The 16,181-nt window shown below is 37.5% G+C and overlaps 3 protein-coding genes across 8 annotated transcripts in view; 2 read left to right on the top strand and 1 right to left on the bottom strand.

Moving 5' to 3' along the window:
* Window positions 1-1,771, top strand: part of LOC133521862 (cryptochrome-1-like) — a 29,573-nt gene extending 27,802 nt beyond the window's left edge. For all 3 annotated transcript variants that reach the window (XM_061856984.1, XM_061856976.1, XM_061856968.1), the window contains 2 exons: window positions 184-386; window positions 810-1,771. In XM_061856984.1, coding sequence (XP_061712968.1) covers window positions 184-386; window positions 810-1,120 — 514 coding nt within the window. In that variant the 3' untranslated portion in view covers window positions 1,121-1,771. The remainder of the gene's footprint in view (window positions 1-183; window positions 387-809) is intronic.
* Window positions 1,772-2,196: 425 nt separating this feature from the next.
* LOC133521976 (U7 snRNA-associated Sm-like protein LSm10) lies at window positions 2,197-8,440 on the bottom strand. 4 transcript variants are annotated; one of them, XM_061857148.1, is made up of 5 exons: window positions 8,038-8,440; window positions 7,715-7,928; window positions 3,304-3,462; window positions 2,760-2,877; window positions 2,197-2,468 (listed from the first exon to the last, which is right to left on the bottom strand). In XM_061857148.1, the coding sequence occupies exons 3-5, from the start codon at window positions 3,450-3,452 to the stop codon at window positions 2,331-2,333; spliced, it is 405 nt and encodes a 134-aa protein (XP_061713132.1). In that variant the 5' UTR covers window positions 3,453-3,462; window positions 7,715-7,928; window positions 8,038-8,440; the 3' UTR covers window positions 2,197-2,330. The 4 variants fall into 4 exon arrangements, with proteins under 4 accessions (XP_061713132.1, XP_061713140.1, XP_061713149.1 ...); XM_061857156.1 differs by having other exon boundaries at window positions 8,300-8,424; XM_061857165.1 differs by lacking the exon at window positions 7,715-7,928 and having other exon boundaries at window positions 8,300-8,414.
* Window positions 8,441-10,312: 1,872 nt separating this feature from the next.
* Window positions 10,313-14,120, top strand: LOC133521968 (uncharacterized protein CG16817-like). The gene is made up of 2 exons (XM_061857130.1): window positions 10,313-10,464; window positions 10,549-14,120. The coding sequence occupies exon 2, from the start codon at window positions 10,554-10,556 to the stop codon at window positions 11,025-11,027; it is 474 nt and encodes a 157-aa protein (XP_061713114.1). The 5' UTR covers window positions 10,313-10,464; window positions 10,549-10,553; the 3' UTR covers window positions 11,028-14,120.
* Window positions 14,121-16,181: the final 2,061 nt, after the last annotated feature.

Here is a 16,181-nt window from a genome sequence, read left to right on the forward strand (position 1 = left end):
TGTTAATTATGTTTTCACAGTGAAAAAAAAATATGATGGAAAATGTGAAATAAAAAACCATTCCCCCTTATTTCCAAAGTCTACCAACGATAAATTATGAAATATTACAGGATTAATATAATCATACCTCTCGGTCGAACTACTTCGTTGAACTCGACACTTATAGCAGTTCATGCGTTTCAGAAAATACATCCCGGTACTGAAGAAGATCCCGACGCAGTACATCCACGAGCCGTGGCTGGCGCCCGAGGCCGTGCAGATCGCCGCCAACTGCGTCGTGGGCCGCGACTACCCGCTGCCCATGGTAGACCACAGCAAAGCCTCCAAGATTAATATCGAACGCATCAAGCAGGTCTACGCCCAGCTTGCCAAATATTCACCACATGGTAAGGGACTTGTACTATGCATTTTTAAAACCGTTATAAAGGTGATGAAACGACGACCTCATGTGGACGCGACCCTCGGTCACGAGGAAACGAGGAAGAAGTATAAAGATAACCGAGCTTCGTCATCTTATGAAACATCTTAAGTCCTAGATGAACAATTTCTTGTAGAATTAGTAAATATCGAAAGATATCATTAGTAGATAATCCTCCTGGGACTCTAATGAATGACTTATGAATAATTTTGTGTTATTGTAATCTACGCGAATCATCAAATACTTTCTGAACGACTTCCGGTCTCGACGGCCTCTACAAGACTTCGTCACAAGCGGCAGTCGCTTTTAAACGGGCACCAACGACAGGGCTTTTAAACTTTTAATTTGACGTGTAATTTGCGAATAATTTGGGGTGTTTTTTTCCGCTTAGGTAATGTCCTGAATCCAAACAATGTCCAGAGACCTAACGCAGTACTGTCATCGCCAAGCCCTTCTTCTATAATCGCAAGCATCAACCAGTCGAACTACCTGTGCAGCAAGTCTCCCGACCCGCCACAAAACTCGCAAACTCAAGAAGGAAAAACGTACAAGGAAATTCCGAACTACAATGACACGAACAGGACTCTGCGGCCCCAAAAGATTGGCTCGCCTAAGCCGCCACCCTTCAAAGAAATCGTAATTGTGCCCATAGTACAAAACACTAATGTGAATCACGAGAAGGTAGCAGACGGCAGAACTTAATGAGCAGGCACAGCGCGGACGTGCAATGTTGCTCGGTTCGCCTTCAAGAACGTTATGTGCCGTAAAATAAATTAAAATACCGACAGATTTATGTATATACTCGAACAGAAGAGAAAATCGTTGCGATTGCTGTAATCGGCAATTTGTAACATGAAGATAGACAGACGGCCCGAATTCTAAAGTTTATAAATATGAATTTGTTTTTATATGCGCCGGATTGGAATTTTATACGCAACGCTTAGCCTCGATATTGACGAAGCGGAGTATAGTGTGTGCGCAGTAGAAGTTGGGTTCACGGCAATTAAGGGCTGTGCTCGCTGCTCGCGGGTCAAATTATGTACAAGATATTTGCAGTTTCTTAACCTTTTCGCAAAGGATTAACAAAATAATAGGGTTAAATGGTTCTGTAAATATGTCAGAAAACTGCAAAGACAGTTGTTTTGTATGTAAATTGACCCGCGAATATTCTCCTAAGGGTATATCATTATTATTGTTATGTACCTGACAGCACCGCTGCTGAGAGTATACGACGTCTCACCTGCGACACTTTAATTAATAATAAAATTTTGTACGTGTCTCACATTTTATGTATTTTTATGTAATTGGCGTTAGGAAAGTAAGAAATAATCTAATAAATGTTACAAAATCTAATCTCTCAATTAATTTTGAAAGTGCAGTATTTTTTTCTTCACAATATGAGCGTTAAACTTACGCTATCAGCTCGGCCTCTAACACAACCTCTAGACGATATTTGTCATAATAAAAATTCAAAATACAATCAACCGGTATGGTAGGCCTTTTTATAGGTCTCTGCAGGCTTAGCACAAAAGCCCGCAACAGTATCTCACCCACAAGATAGACTAACTGTCTTAATCTAACATATTAGGTCGTCTAGTCATACTTCGAAGTACGACACTTATTTTAAAGACTGGATTTAAACCCAGGTTGACTTTGATGAATAATCGAATACTGAGTTGCTCTTTCAGTCTTTGGTAGCGATTGTGGGTGTCCTGAATCCAACCTGATGATTTACAAGCTTTTTATAGAGTGTGGAGAATTACATTTCAAACAAAATATACTTTGTCACTATTTTATTTCTTCCATAAAAACAATAATGTGAGCGTGGTGACAATGAGAGAGTTATGTACAAGTGAGATAAATACAGAAGATGAACCTATCTAAAGATGATTGATCAGCAATCCTTAGTGTCTTACAGCCTGGCCACGGTTTCCATGTGAAGCTTGAGCGCTTTCTTGGCTTTTCTAGATTTTCGTACTTGCTCATTTTGATTTCTAGGTTTTGGAGCTACTTTTGATAATTCCGTTTTAATAGTATCCCTTGCCGCCATCTGGTGTAAATAATGTTTAATAGTTAGCATAAAAGACATCGCGATGAGTATCAAATCAACAATGTTGATTCAACATTCGCATATCATATGGAATTGTCGGTGGAGTGTGAAATTAAAGGGCGTGCGAAGTTAAGTTATATACGGGCAATTAATATCGAGGACGGGGTACATATGTGTACCTAGTGAAAGAAGAAATCTAGCTAGTGCTCATACTCAGGGGTTGATCTGAGTCATAAAAGCTCGGCACCGTAATGCACATCATCATAATAGAAAACATATTAGTATACTCACATATTCGGGAATGTGGACATATCTGATGTTGCGCCCCTGTATGAACAGATTATCGTAGGCAAACTCATTGCCTTTAGCGTCAACGAAAACTGCTGTTCCAAAAGAAATGTTCATGTACCTAAAACACAATATCTGCATAAGTAGCACATTGATGTAGATATAGTCATTACATTACACGTCACAAAGGTCTATCTGCTCTGAGAAATTGTACGGTCAAGGAATTTAATTTCCTACCCATTTCGTACCTTGTCACAGTGACAAACAACATGAAACTCGCTAGAGACCTCATACTATTGTCACTGACAAGGTACGAAATGGGTAGGAAATTAAATTCTTTGACTGTACAGCTAGCTGCAAAATTGGAAAGACACATCATGAATTTCTTACCATGGTGGAATTAATTTAAGTAGATATACTATTTGTATGGATTATCAATTTATAACATTATACAATGTGCCTTTGTGATATCATATAACTTGTGAATGGTTGCTATATTAAGGTTGTCTTATAAGTATTCCACTACACAAACACATGTTTCACATACCCATCAACTAAGATGACCTCTCCACAAACATGGCTGTCATGTCTCAAATCTACTGTTATATTTTGCCCCTCAAGTGCTTTTACCAGACAAAGTAAAGTATTGTGATAAAAAAACTGCTCTTTCGTTGTCCCAACAAAATGCTTCAACATTGTGTTTTTCCTGAAAAAAAGTGTCAATAACTAAATGACAGTGTTAAATAAATAATAAACCGGCCAAGAGCATGTCGGGCCATGCTCAGAGTAGGGTTCCGTAGTTACTCCTCCGTCACAATAATCTAAACTGGAGCTTAAAGTATAGTAGATTGAACAACCAAGGGATGAACTGGATGTACGTCTTTTTCCTATGAAGGGGAAACTTTTTGCGATAACTCAAAAACAGCCAAATTGATCATATCCGCTATAGTTTTCATTTAATGTCTTTCTTAAGCTGTACTTCCAAGATTTTTTTCATTTTTAGGGTTCCGTAGCCAAATGGCAAAAAACGGAACCCTTATAGATTCGTCATGTCCGTCTGTCTGTCCGATTCTGTCACAGCCACTTTTTTCCGAAACTATAAAAGCTATACTGTTCAAACTTGGTAAGTAGATGTATTCTATGAACCGCATTATGATGTTTACACAAAAATAGAAAAAAAACAATAAATTTTGGGGGTTCCCCATACTTAGAACTGAAACTCAAAAAATCTTTTTTCATCAAACCCATACGTGTGGGGTATCTATGGATAGGTCTTTAAAAATGATATTGAGGTTTCTAATATCATTTTTTTCTAAACTGAATAGTTTGCGCGAGAGACACTTCCAAAGTGGTAAAAAGTGTGTCCCCCCCCCCCGTAACTTCTAAAATAACAGAATGAAAAATCTAAAAAAATATATGATATACATTGCCATGCAAACTTCCACCGAAAATTGGTTCGAACGAGATCTAGTAAGTAGTTTTTTTTTAATACGTCACAAAAATTTTAAAAAAAAATTTTTTTCATCAAACCCATACGTGTGGGGTATCTAAGGATAGGTCTTCAAAAATGATATTTAGGTTTCTAGTATCATTTTTTTCTAAACTGAATAGTTTGCGCGAGAGACACTTCCAAAGTGAAAAAAAGTGTGTCCCCCCCCTGTAACTTCTAAAATAACGGAATGAAAAATCTAAAAAAAATATATGATATACATTACCATGCAAACTTCCAACGAAAATTGGTTTGAACCAGATCTAGTAAGTAGTTTTTTTAATACGTCATAAATGGTACGGAACCCTTCATGGGCGAGTCCGACTCGCACTTGGCCGCTTTTTTGAACCTATGGTTCAAAAGTTAGAGGGGGGGGGACACATTTTTCTTTCGGAGCGTTTATCTCCGAATATATTCACTTTATCAAAAAATGTTTATTGAAGACCCATATTAGTTTTGAAAGACCTTTCCTATGATATCCCACACAGTAGGGTTGAAGCAAAAAAATTTCACCCCCACTTACGTGTAGGGGAGGTACCCCAAAAAAAAAATTTGATTTTAGTGTATGACTTTCTCGGCTTTATTGATTTATACATCCATGCCAAATTTCAGCTTTCTAGCACTAACGACCACGGAGCAAAGGCTCGGACAGACAGACGGACATGGCGAAACTATAAGGGTTGACTACAGAACCTTAAAAACGTATTTGGGTTTATTCTTATTACAGGAGGATGCAAAACAATTACAATTCCTTATATTTTACATTTTATTTTTAACACAATTGATGCAGTGACACCAGTGAACGACAGGGAACCAGTAACCAACATTTCTAGTTTTATCCAAGAAGGAAGCCGATTTCTGGAAGTGGCAATACTGTACAGTAATTAATGCACAGTGTTGCCGTACTACAAGATCGATTCCCTACCCTTACTTGGATTAAGAATATAACTGTTGGTCACTGGTGCTATGTTAGATGATTTTAGTTGTGCTGTATAAATATAGGCATTTGATTGTAATTAATTATTAGTTGTTTGTAATTAATTATTAACCTTTTAACCGCCGTAGTCTGATATATAAGATATACAACATCCAGCCCATTTCGCCGCAGTCTGATAAATAAGACAAAACTTCGTGTAACTTCGTACCGTAACCTTTTTAACTCCCCAAAAAGGAGGACTGGTCAAACAGTCAAATCAAGTGGAAAGAAGGAAGCCTGAGGTGGTACACTGATGGCTCCAAGTCCGGATCTGAAGTAGGCTGCGGAATGTATGGCGAAGCGCCTAGGCAGGGCATTAGCTTAAACCTAGGACGTTACTGCTCTATATTCCAGGCAGAGGTATACGCTATTCTAGAATGTGCGTCGATCAACCTGCAATGCAACTACGGCAAAAATACAATCTATATCCTTTCGGATAGCCAGACGGCACACTTGGCCCTAACCTCTGATGTTACTACATCAAGGCTGGTCGAGAACTACAGGCTACTGAACAACCTTGGAGCCAGGAACAAGGTTGTTCTACGTTGGGTCCCGGGGCACGCGGGTATCGCAGGAAACGAAAAGGCCGACGAACTCGCGCGAGCAGGAGCTAAGGGGAAGAACTTCAGTCCTGAGCCTTTTTGTGGTATTCTCAAAAGCCTAACGCGGCTCACCCTAAAGACCTACTGTCACAAGAAAACCATTCAACTCTGGAGAGAAACTACAGGCTTGAATCATTCCAAGGCGCTTATCAAGGCCTTCAGCGAAAAGGTGGCCTCGAACGCCTTAGCGCTGTCTAGGAACCAACTGCGCAACTTGGTAAGGCTACTTACTGGGTACTGCGGCCTAAATAAGCACATGCTCATTTGCGTACTCGTGACTCAATCCTGGGCAGACACATATTACGTCCGGAGGAGTTAAGGTCTCTCGAGATCAAGAAGATCCTGCAGCTGTTTGAAGTTGCAGGTTTGGATCGAGAATTGTAGGCGGTGGCGAATGGTTGCAGTGATAAATATATAGGCTGTAGAGCCTTACATAGCCCCTGACAAAGAAGAACTTCGTACCAGCGGCGACACGAACACGCTTGATGAAAAATTCTAAGCCGTTAAAAGGTTAAATAGTTACTTCAAAAAATATTTTGGTTTAGTTTAAAATTAATGAAATTGGATTATTTAAAGTCTGAAAACTACTTCAAATTTAAATTTTTGTTCATTCAGTTCTTTGTAATCATTGATAAATTTAGGCACACACAACCATACAGATGTTCATTTTGTTAAATATATTCCAAGAACGGTACTATTACATATATTACAGACAGACTACAATGTCAATGTGTAACAATGTATACAGGACATTTATTATATCTATGACAATTGGCTACTTGACTGTTTTTTGTAAATAATGTCAAACGATCTTGATTTTCCCGAGGATCAAATGTCTATATAGGACTTATGGCATTTAAGCAACACAAAGGTCAGAAATGAGAGTTAGTCTGACGCTCACAGTCGACGATTGAAACGCCTCTAACAAAGTGATAAGGTGATGTGACGTCACATCATATAAGTGTCCTAAATGTATGGAAGATCAAGGAAATTGCCATTTTGACCCTGAAATATTGCGTTTATGTGTATAGTTGTCATACAATTTATTTTTCAATAAAATGTAAGGAATCGAATGGTACCATTGTCTTTTCTATTTATGAAAGACAAAAAATTTTTTTTTTAGTTTTCAGAGCCTTGAATTTCTACATAATCTCAATATAATGTTTTAAATTCCACTTTTTTATAATGGATGGCTCATTTTCTATCCATTTAACTAAATTTTGTTATAATATTTAACATGTGTCAAGTGACCCTGCCTATGAAGCCGATGGTACTGGGTTTGAATCCCAGTAAGGGCATTTATTTGTGTGATGAGCACGAATATTTTTTCCTGAGTCATGGGTGTTTTCTATGTATTGAAATATTTATATATTATATTTATTGTTAATTATACTTACATCAATGATATATATTTATCATTGTCTGAGTACCCACAACACAAGCCTTACTGTGGGGCTTAGTTTATATTTTATGAAACTTTACTGTCTCCAACTGCATAATCATAGTCAAGTACTAACCTATTGTAAAGAAATGTTAAATTAATTGTAAGGAATTATTACAAATGAGAATGTTTTTTGAGCATGCTGTACTAATATGATAATTAAAGTTATGGTGTATTGTTTTATATGTAGGCACACAACCAACAATATTTAAACTTGTTGCCATTTAAACATACTAATTTTAACTTAAAACTGTTCATTACTGAGTTATATAATATCATAATCATAGGACAGTTTAATATAATATATAAACAACAATAATTATTACACCTTCACCTGCAGCAGTAATATGTTTTGATTTGGCTTAATTAAAGGGAAAATAACTATATGAAACAAAATAAATAAACATTTACATAGCTACACAAATTTAATACAACTTTGACTATTACTACCTTATTTGAAGTCTGGAAAACCTAACCACATTTGCTTATTTCAATATCACCATCTTTGAATCTGGTTTTGATTTCAATTCAAGTTCAGCACGAGTAAGTTTCCATTCATCATTGATTTTTTCAGCCCAAAAACTGTATGTTCCTCTATCTTTTGGACCCAACACAGGAATTTTAAATCTAGCAAATTTGTCATCTGCAAAGTTATTTTCTGGATCTGTAATTTTAAAACGTTTGTCTTTAATCGGTTCTCCTAAATAGTACACAGCTCCGGCATGAGTCCTCAACGTTTTTAGTGCGTTTCTGTAATACTCATAGTCTCGGACCTTATCAATTAACCGATGTTGTAGATAAAATCCTGTAGTGCTGACTATTATGCCACCCCAAGCAGCAATTTGAACTAAAGTTCTATTGGATATAGTCATATTAATAATGTACCAAACTGAAGCACTATAATAGGCTTATATTAAGAGAAAGAGTACTAGGTGGCAAAGCTTGGCTCAGCTCAACTAGACAAATCGTTGTGTATATATGTGCACTAAGATCAAGAAAGCACAAGATTGAAGTTGTAATTGTCCGGTGACTTACGATGGTTCACTATTTTAGATAATAAAGTGCAGTAAATTGTATAATCTTATTTAGAATTATTATGTTCTGTGATGTATTCACCGATCAGTGCACGTTTCAAATCAAATTATAATATGACATTGACAGTATCATTTTTTTATCACTTAGAGTAAAGCACGTTGAGTGAGCCTGCGGCGTTGACTGTGAAATGTCGTCTATAAAGGCCTGTATACACATTACGTAGTTTTACGAAAGGGACGCAACGAAAAACGCAATCACAGAGTAAGTTTACATGTCATTGTCACGCACATCGCATATTATAATGAATAGCGCAACTCTATAAACTACGAAGCGACCTGCCGGGTGTACCATAGACATTTTATCACGTCTGCACTAAGCCTTAAAAAAATAGTTTGAGTATTTAATTTACTGGTTACACTGTATATGACATCACTTTAATTGACGGACTTGACGTTATTCCATACAAAGAGCATATAATCACTACGTTTTAAGAGACGGGACTTCCATACTAGCGAGTGGACTCAGTTTGTTTCGCAAATCATTACCAAAATCTACGACAAAGAACTGTCAAGGACTCATAATACCAACATAACCGATTTAAATAGTGTAGAACGCTACACGCTTGCGATTCTTATCGATATCGATAAAATGGGGAGGGTTGAAACATAGGCTCCTGTCTACAGATTTTGTACTCGAAATCAGGTTAGCATCGAGTCCACATTTAAGTTGTATGTTATATAGTGGATAGTTCTTTGAGTGGACTAATATCTGGTCGGGCTTAATGTGGACCCGAATTATTTTAATACAGTTTTTAAGTCGTGTTTTTATTTTTATTTAAAGCTTTATTTTCAAAATGTTCTGCACATACATGTTTCAATAAATGTTTCTTTTCTATGGGAAGATGTATCGTCAGGTCTTCGTTCCCAACAAATTTGACCCACTGCCTGCATCTGAAAACATACAGCCTTGGACAAACATGACTTTATCTACAGTTTATATTCCAAGTATTTGCTAATGAGATGATCAACTGATTATTTAGCGCTAATATGCATCTATAAATCATGTTTTTCGGCATCCAGTTATCAACAACCCTTTATCAATGCTCTAACTTTTTATGTATTTATATGTCTGTTAATCATGAGAACCGGTCTGGCCTACTGGGCAGTAACCCTGCCTATGAAGCCGATGGTCCCAGGTTCAAATCCTGCTACGGGCATTTATTTGTGTGATGCGTATTTGTTCCTGAGTCATGTGTGTTTTCTTTGTATATATCGTTGTCTAAGTACCCACAACACATGTCTTATTGAGCTTCCTATGGGATTAAGTCAATTTGTGTAATAATGTCGTATAATATTTTTTATTGATCACAAAAAGAGAGATTAATTTACTTACATTTCAGATTAATATATTAAATAATTACTAGATTAAAAAAAAATGTCATAGATAGAGAATAGATAATTTTCCACGAATCTTCGACGAATTAATTTTGTGTCATATTGAATGCAAGTTCTCAGGAAATTTCAAATATTTTATTTAATTACTTACACTAATATACAAATAAACATACAATTATCGATAGTTTTAGTACATCCCTATTTCACAACTAAAAATAATATAAAATATCAAATTTTCGATGTGTTTAAAGCCTGCTACACCAAAATAAGGTCAAAAGTATCTAAAGCAATACGTACTGGTCTTTATCCAAGGGAAATTTCGCCATAAAATCCCTTTTATCGTGATTTTCTCGAGTGGCTCGCTTGCCTCATATTTCACACTTAGTAAACCATTTTCTCGGTGGCATTGTAACAAAGTCGCTCTTTACTCTGATCACGGTTCACTATTTTCGATATTTTCACTAAATAATAAAGAAATTGCACGAAATACGCGAACAAAATATTGAAGCCTTCCTAACAAACAAAACAATTAGGCTGACAGTTGACTTGATGTAAACTTGACAGAATAAATAGCACTGACGTTTTATTTTTCTTCGTTGGCAAAGATTTGCGAAACAAGTTCCATACAAAACTTATTTTGTTCCTAGTTAGTTGCGTCAGCCCGATTCCATATTCGATGATTAAAAAAATTAGTGGTCTTCGTTGGTTTCCTGTAGCTGCTGACTGTGTAGCAACGTGCCGATATCACAAACAAGCTATTATTTAACATCTGTAAGTATTTATAAAGCCTATTTATAGTTATGCGAGTCTAATTGCAATTAGGGTATAGTGATTATAATAATATTATCATTTCAGTTATTATGACTTCGGAAACAATCGCTACCCCACCGTCGGTTTCATGGGCTCAGAGAAGCACTCGTGTTTTTTTGACATTTAATGTTGAATGTGAAAAACCGGATATAAAAATTGAAAAGAAATCGGTTTCATTTAGAGGAATATGTGCCCCAGACCGAAAATTACTTCAAGTTGATATACCCTTGTATGCCGAAATAGACCCCGAGAAGAGTACACAAGTCAACAAAGGCAGATACATTGAGCTTGTGTTAATGAAGGAAAAGACTGATGAGTCATTTTGGCCCACACTAACCAGTGACAAGAAGAAGCACCATTGGTTAAAGGTGGACTTCAATCGCTGGCAGGATGAGGATGAAAGTGATGATGACATGCTTGAGATGAATGACATGTTTTCAAACAAAATAGGCCCATTTGGGGATGAACTTGAAAAGGATGACTCCAGTTCTGCTGAAGAAGAGGATCTTCCTGATATAGAATAGAAATTCTTGAATCTCCAGTCATGTAAAACTTTAGACATTTAGAAGTGCATTATTAACATTTGTGCTTTTATATGAAAAAATAGTGTGGTAGCTATGATTAGCCTCAGTAATTAGACAAAAGTATATGAAATGAGTGGTTTGAATCAAGTTTGTATTTGAGTGTAGAAGTTGGGCTAATTTTCCTTTATCATGAGTTTTATGGGAAACATGATGACTTGTTATTTATAAGTTTTATTGTATAAAAATACAAATTAAGTTTAGAGGTTATAGACTAGTCTGTTTTAATGATTTCCTTTTGCAAACAGTCAAGTTTAATATTTACAGAAGTTGGTTTTTCTATTATAAGAAAGATGTCTCCTTCCCTGGAGGAAGGCTCTCTAGCAGTTAAGCCCAAATTTGACTGCAGTGTATGGTAGGAAACTACTGGGGCTGGCTGTTCTTGTGCATACTTTTACTTTATTCCTTAAAAAAGCGTTATCCGAAATGGTCTAAAAGATGTTATGTTTTAGTTAACTTGCTCATTTTGGTGTTCGTTTACATGTATCTGTAATTTTCACTATAAACATTTATTACAAATGTTATGTTGTTTGATTTTACATGTTTGATTAAACTGGATAACTTCATATTATATATATAGATATAAAATTCTAAGTTGCGGAGCCCCCTGTGACCGTTCATAGTTGAGGGGTTAAATAGCATTTAAACCTACAAGTTTATGTATAAAAATATTAATTGACTGTCAATGTCATCTTTATATCCTAAATATCGGAACAGCTCAGTCCAATAAGTTTTTGGCAAAAATTTCATTTTTGGTACAAGCTTTTATCTCTGACTGTACTTTTTTTTCCACAGGTAACTAATACTCATTGAGACAATTCTGAAAACCCCAAACACAATTAGGTTGCATGGCTTTATCACAGAGTTCCTATGGCTACCTCCTGTCTCCATCATCAGATCAGCTTGATGGTATAGTTGTTAGTTTTGTAGCTGGCCCCCAACGGCTTATCCTTTGTCTATTATTAACTAAAAACGCGCGTGCCACTTACCTGCAAAAAAGGGCTAGGGAACTTTAAGAGGTTATTTAATTAGAACTCCTATGGTAACTAAAATACGATTCAAAATGAACAAATGGAAAAATAATTTGTGATTTCTTGTGTGGTCCCTATATGGTTACTGAGTGCGGCGAGTCGAACGCTACCGAACCAGTCTAAAATGGTGTCGATATGCGGAACAAAGGCGCGTTATCGGAGAGCGCACCTACACTGGTTTTTTGAGCATTGGACTAGCCCGCGCTCAGGTGCCAATTACCAATTAGAATTATACGAACCTTTTTTTCCAGGTAGTGGCACGCGCGGTTTTAGTTAACAATAGACAAAGGATAAGCCGTTGCGGGCCAGCTACAAAGCAAAACTATACCATAATATTGCATTGACACCCGACTTACATATGTATGAAAATTCAGCTTCACGGAAACTGGGAAGTGGGTCAAATTTTACTTGCAAGATTAGTCCCATACATACTAACAGGGCAAGTTAAATAAAAAAAAAACTTAGATTGCTTCATCCTTAAAATGGCCGAATTTATATTAGTATCTAATTTCAAGGGCCAAAATACTCAGTAGTAGATTTGTGGGATAAGGGACTCTAGCTCGAGCGTCAGTCGCGACACTCATGACATCTAGTGTCAAGTAGCGGTACTGATGAATCCGCTACTTGACGATAGATGTCGCCTACGAAAATAATATGCGTTTTGGTAAGAAAATTGATGTATAGAGTAAGCACCAAAGAGTAAAGTAAGTATACATATAGGTAAGCACTCGATGGTACGACTACGCTTACGAGTATCATTTACAACCAAGCTATGGACGGTAGTGAACGGTCGACGGTTTCTACCAGTATCTACACTCCATAAACCAACCGTTTTTAGCATAGATAGTAAGAATAGTGGGATCGTATGTGCGGCTGTCACTATGGGCAAGAGAGAGAGAATAGTTAAAGGACTTAAATTCCCAAGGAAAACTAAGAACTTTGACTTCGTATTACACTGTCTTAATCTATCGAGCGATATGGAAATTTTACGTTAATATTCCTAGCGATTAGCTATGCAAAGATGTCACCTTAAGATGCAAAATATATCTGAACATGCTATCTTAACATACAAAATATAATATGATATTAAATGCTGGTGAAATAAATGATCATTCTCTTTGTTTTGACTGACAAGTATACCTATAGACAATTTAAGAGACAATTCTGATTTGGTGTCAAAATGTAAAAAGCCCTGTGTTTAAATCTACCGTGAATTAATAAAAAACTACCGAAAAAATGACTGGATTTGAGATTGAGTTGGTCTTCTTACAATAATAGGCATGCATTCCTAAGTTCCTTGTATTTCTCTCCAATTATGGGTATGCATTCCTAATCACCAATCTAATGGCAATTTTTGCACATATTGGCATTGTTCAATTTATTTGTATACCTAAGTAAGAAGAATAATTGTAAAAGCGAAATTATGACCACTTCGGAGTCTGACGGAGGAAGTGTGTTAATGAAGAGCGTTCCAAAAAAGAAACCTGCCAAAACTGCCGCTAAGTCTAAGGTCAGCAAGGATTCCAACGAATGTGCCAAAATAGTCTTGCTAGTTAGTCTCATGGCTCTGCTGATATCTTTGGTATGGTATGCTGCAAATAAATGCTGTTCACGTCGGGGTAGACAAGGTTACAGCTGCTTTAATTAACGAGATTGTTAAATGAAACGTTATTTTAAAATGTCAAAAGCAGACCTTCACAAATCAAGCGTAACATCTAGGATCAAATCCGAGACTAATACTTTGTCAGATGTATCTAGTGAATATGTTAAAGATCCTAAATACCAGGTGTTTTTGTTAGCTGCTCTATTAACAGTGCTGTTTGGTTATACATGCTTCCTTTACTTCCGCGAACGACGTTGTCGTCGGCGCCGCCGCTGTTCCAATTGCCAATCCGTTTCAAGACGATGCTGCAGCTAGAAATCTTCGGACTTATAGGACGAATATAGATCAGAGGAAAGTGTTATGTAATGTAGCCAAACGTAATCAATAAAAGATGTAACAATATGTTCGGTTTTTATCCCATAGCCCAGTATTCAGTCCATCGCTTTTACCCAACCTAGCTCATTTTAGATTCCATCGACTCTCAATAGTCCTTGTATCCTGGCGGGTGCTGCCACTGCGTGAGTCCCATGACCAAACGGATTAGGCAGCGTTTTCAATTAAAGTTCCTAGCCAGCGTGATTTTTCCGACAACATCTTTATATTTCAACCAATTTACACAAAACCTTAACAAGTTATATACCTAAACCTTCCTCGAGAATCACTCTAATGATAGATAAAAGTCGTATGAAAATCTGTTCAGTAGTTTTTAGTTTTGGAGTAGTTTTATAAGATGTAGGGCATTGACGTTTTCCCCTAGACTTGCGGACGCTAGGTTGCGTGAGAGTCGTGCAAATAGCGAATTAGGTCAATTAGGATTCTCCTTACACTGACCAACCGCTTATTATGACGTAATTTCTGTGAATTTCTCTTAAGCAAAGAGTAAAGTATATGACTTTCCTTATAGTGACATATCGCTTACTATGACCTACCGGTTATTTGTGACACGTGTGACCGTGAATTTACATTCGTGGCTCGTGTCCCAGCCACAGCTTGTAAGCTCCACGAGCTAATACACACTCGCCTCGCGGCTCGTCTCGTGTCTCGGCCACAGCCCCTAAGCTCGTCGGGCTAATCAATTTTAAACACAAGCGGCACGGTATTAGGTTTGTAGCAGAATGCAAATGTAAACAGCAAACGCGCATCCCCCGCGAGCCCCTTTGACTCGTGCTCCGGCTGCGAGTCCGGGAGCGGCGAGCCGAGCCACGAGCCCACCGTTTACATACGCGTCGCGTGGCTCGACTCGTGGCGCGGCTCTCCTCTCGCACGCGAATGAGCGCCATCATTGACACATTCGCTGGTTGTCGTGACCCGTAAAGTACCTAATCATGATGAAAAGGCGCAGTAAAAGGGTTAAAGAGGATATATGGATATTACGTATTATTTTATGATTAATATGTACCGTATCTGTAGTATAGTTACATGAATCTCTTAAAATAGGTACTGAAGTAGAACTGTGTCTCTTTGTAATATTGAACAAAAAAAAACTTAATGAAATTATTTTCTTAATTGCTTTATTAGGTTTAGATATGAGGATATCCCGTATCATTTGTGGTATATTGTACAAAAAACAAATCAGCCACATCGTATCTGGAGGAGTCCAAACTTGGTATGTTTTGAAAATTATTTTTGATTTAATAACAAAAAAATGGCTGAAATGTAATGTGGTATATTTTTAGAATCGCCTCAGTGAGCCCGTTCTTAAGGGCCCTCCACACTCGTGCGCGAATCGAGGCGCGAAGCCGCGAACGCGAGTGTGGAGGGCCCTCGCGTCGATTTCGCAGATTGTTCACGCCTTATTCCCCGTTTTTTGTCGGTATTTGGCCCACGTCAAAAGAGACGCGAAGCGTGAAATTGCAAGACTCCACACTCGCGATCGCTTTGCGCTGCGATTCGCTCACGAGTCGGTTAATCTGAACTGTCATAACGTTATATTGGGTGCGAACTTGATCAACCAAAAATCAATTTGACAGTTCCCAGTTTGAATAAGTGCCTTGCCGTGAGTTGCCGCAAACTAAATCCGTTCAGCTGACGCTTCGGCGCCATCTTGCCGCGAACCAAACTGCGAAATCGCCGTGAAGTTGTGCGAGTGTGGAGTCTACGTCAACGTCGCGGTATGTTCGCTCCGCGATTTACGCGCATAGTCTGGAGGGGGCTTTACGATGACAAACACACGATAGGTTTCCGAAAAAAAAAAAATTCCTATACAAAAAAATAAAGGACTCGGCAGTCGACATTTTTTTAGCAACTGCGGGTTAAAAAAATTGTTTTGATCTCTAGTATGTGTGTGCCAAATGGCTAAACTGTACATCAATTTGCGGCTTTTTATTCCTACACCTTACACTAGAAGAGTCGTGAAATATAAGGGAACCATATATTATATTCTATGTTGATACTATGACTCTTTTCTTTCCAAACTCTATACATACAATTGTCTTCATTGTCTTCTTTATACATCTGACCTTC

This window comes from Cydia pomonella, chromosome 1, assembly GCF_033807575.1.
Source record: "Cydia pomonella isolate Wapato2018A chromosome 1, ilCydPomo1, whole genome shotgun sequence".
NCBI lineage: Eukaryota > Metazoa > Arthropoda > Insecta > Lepidoptera > Tortricidae > Cydia > Cydia pomonella.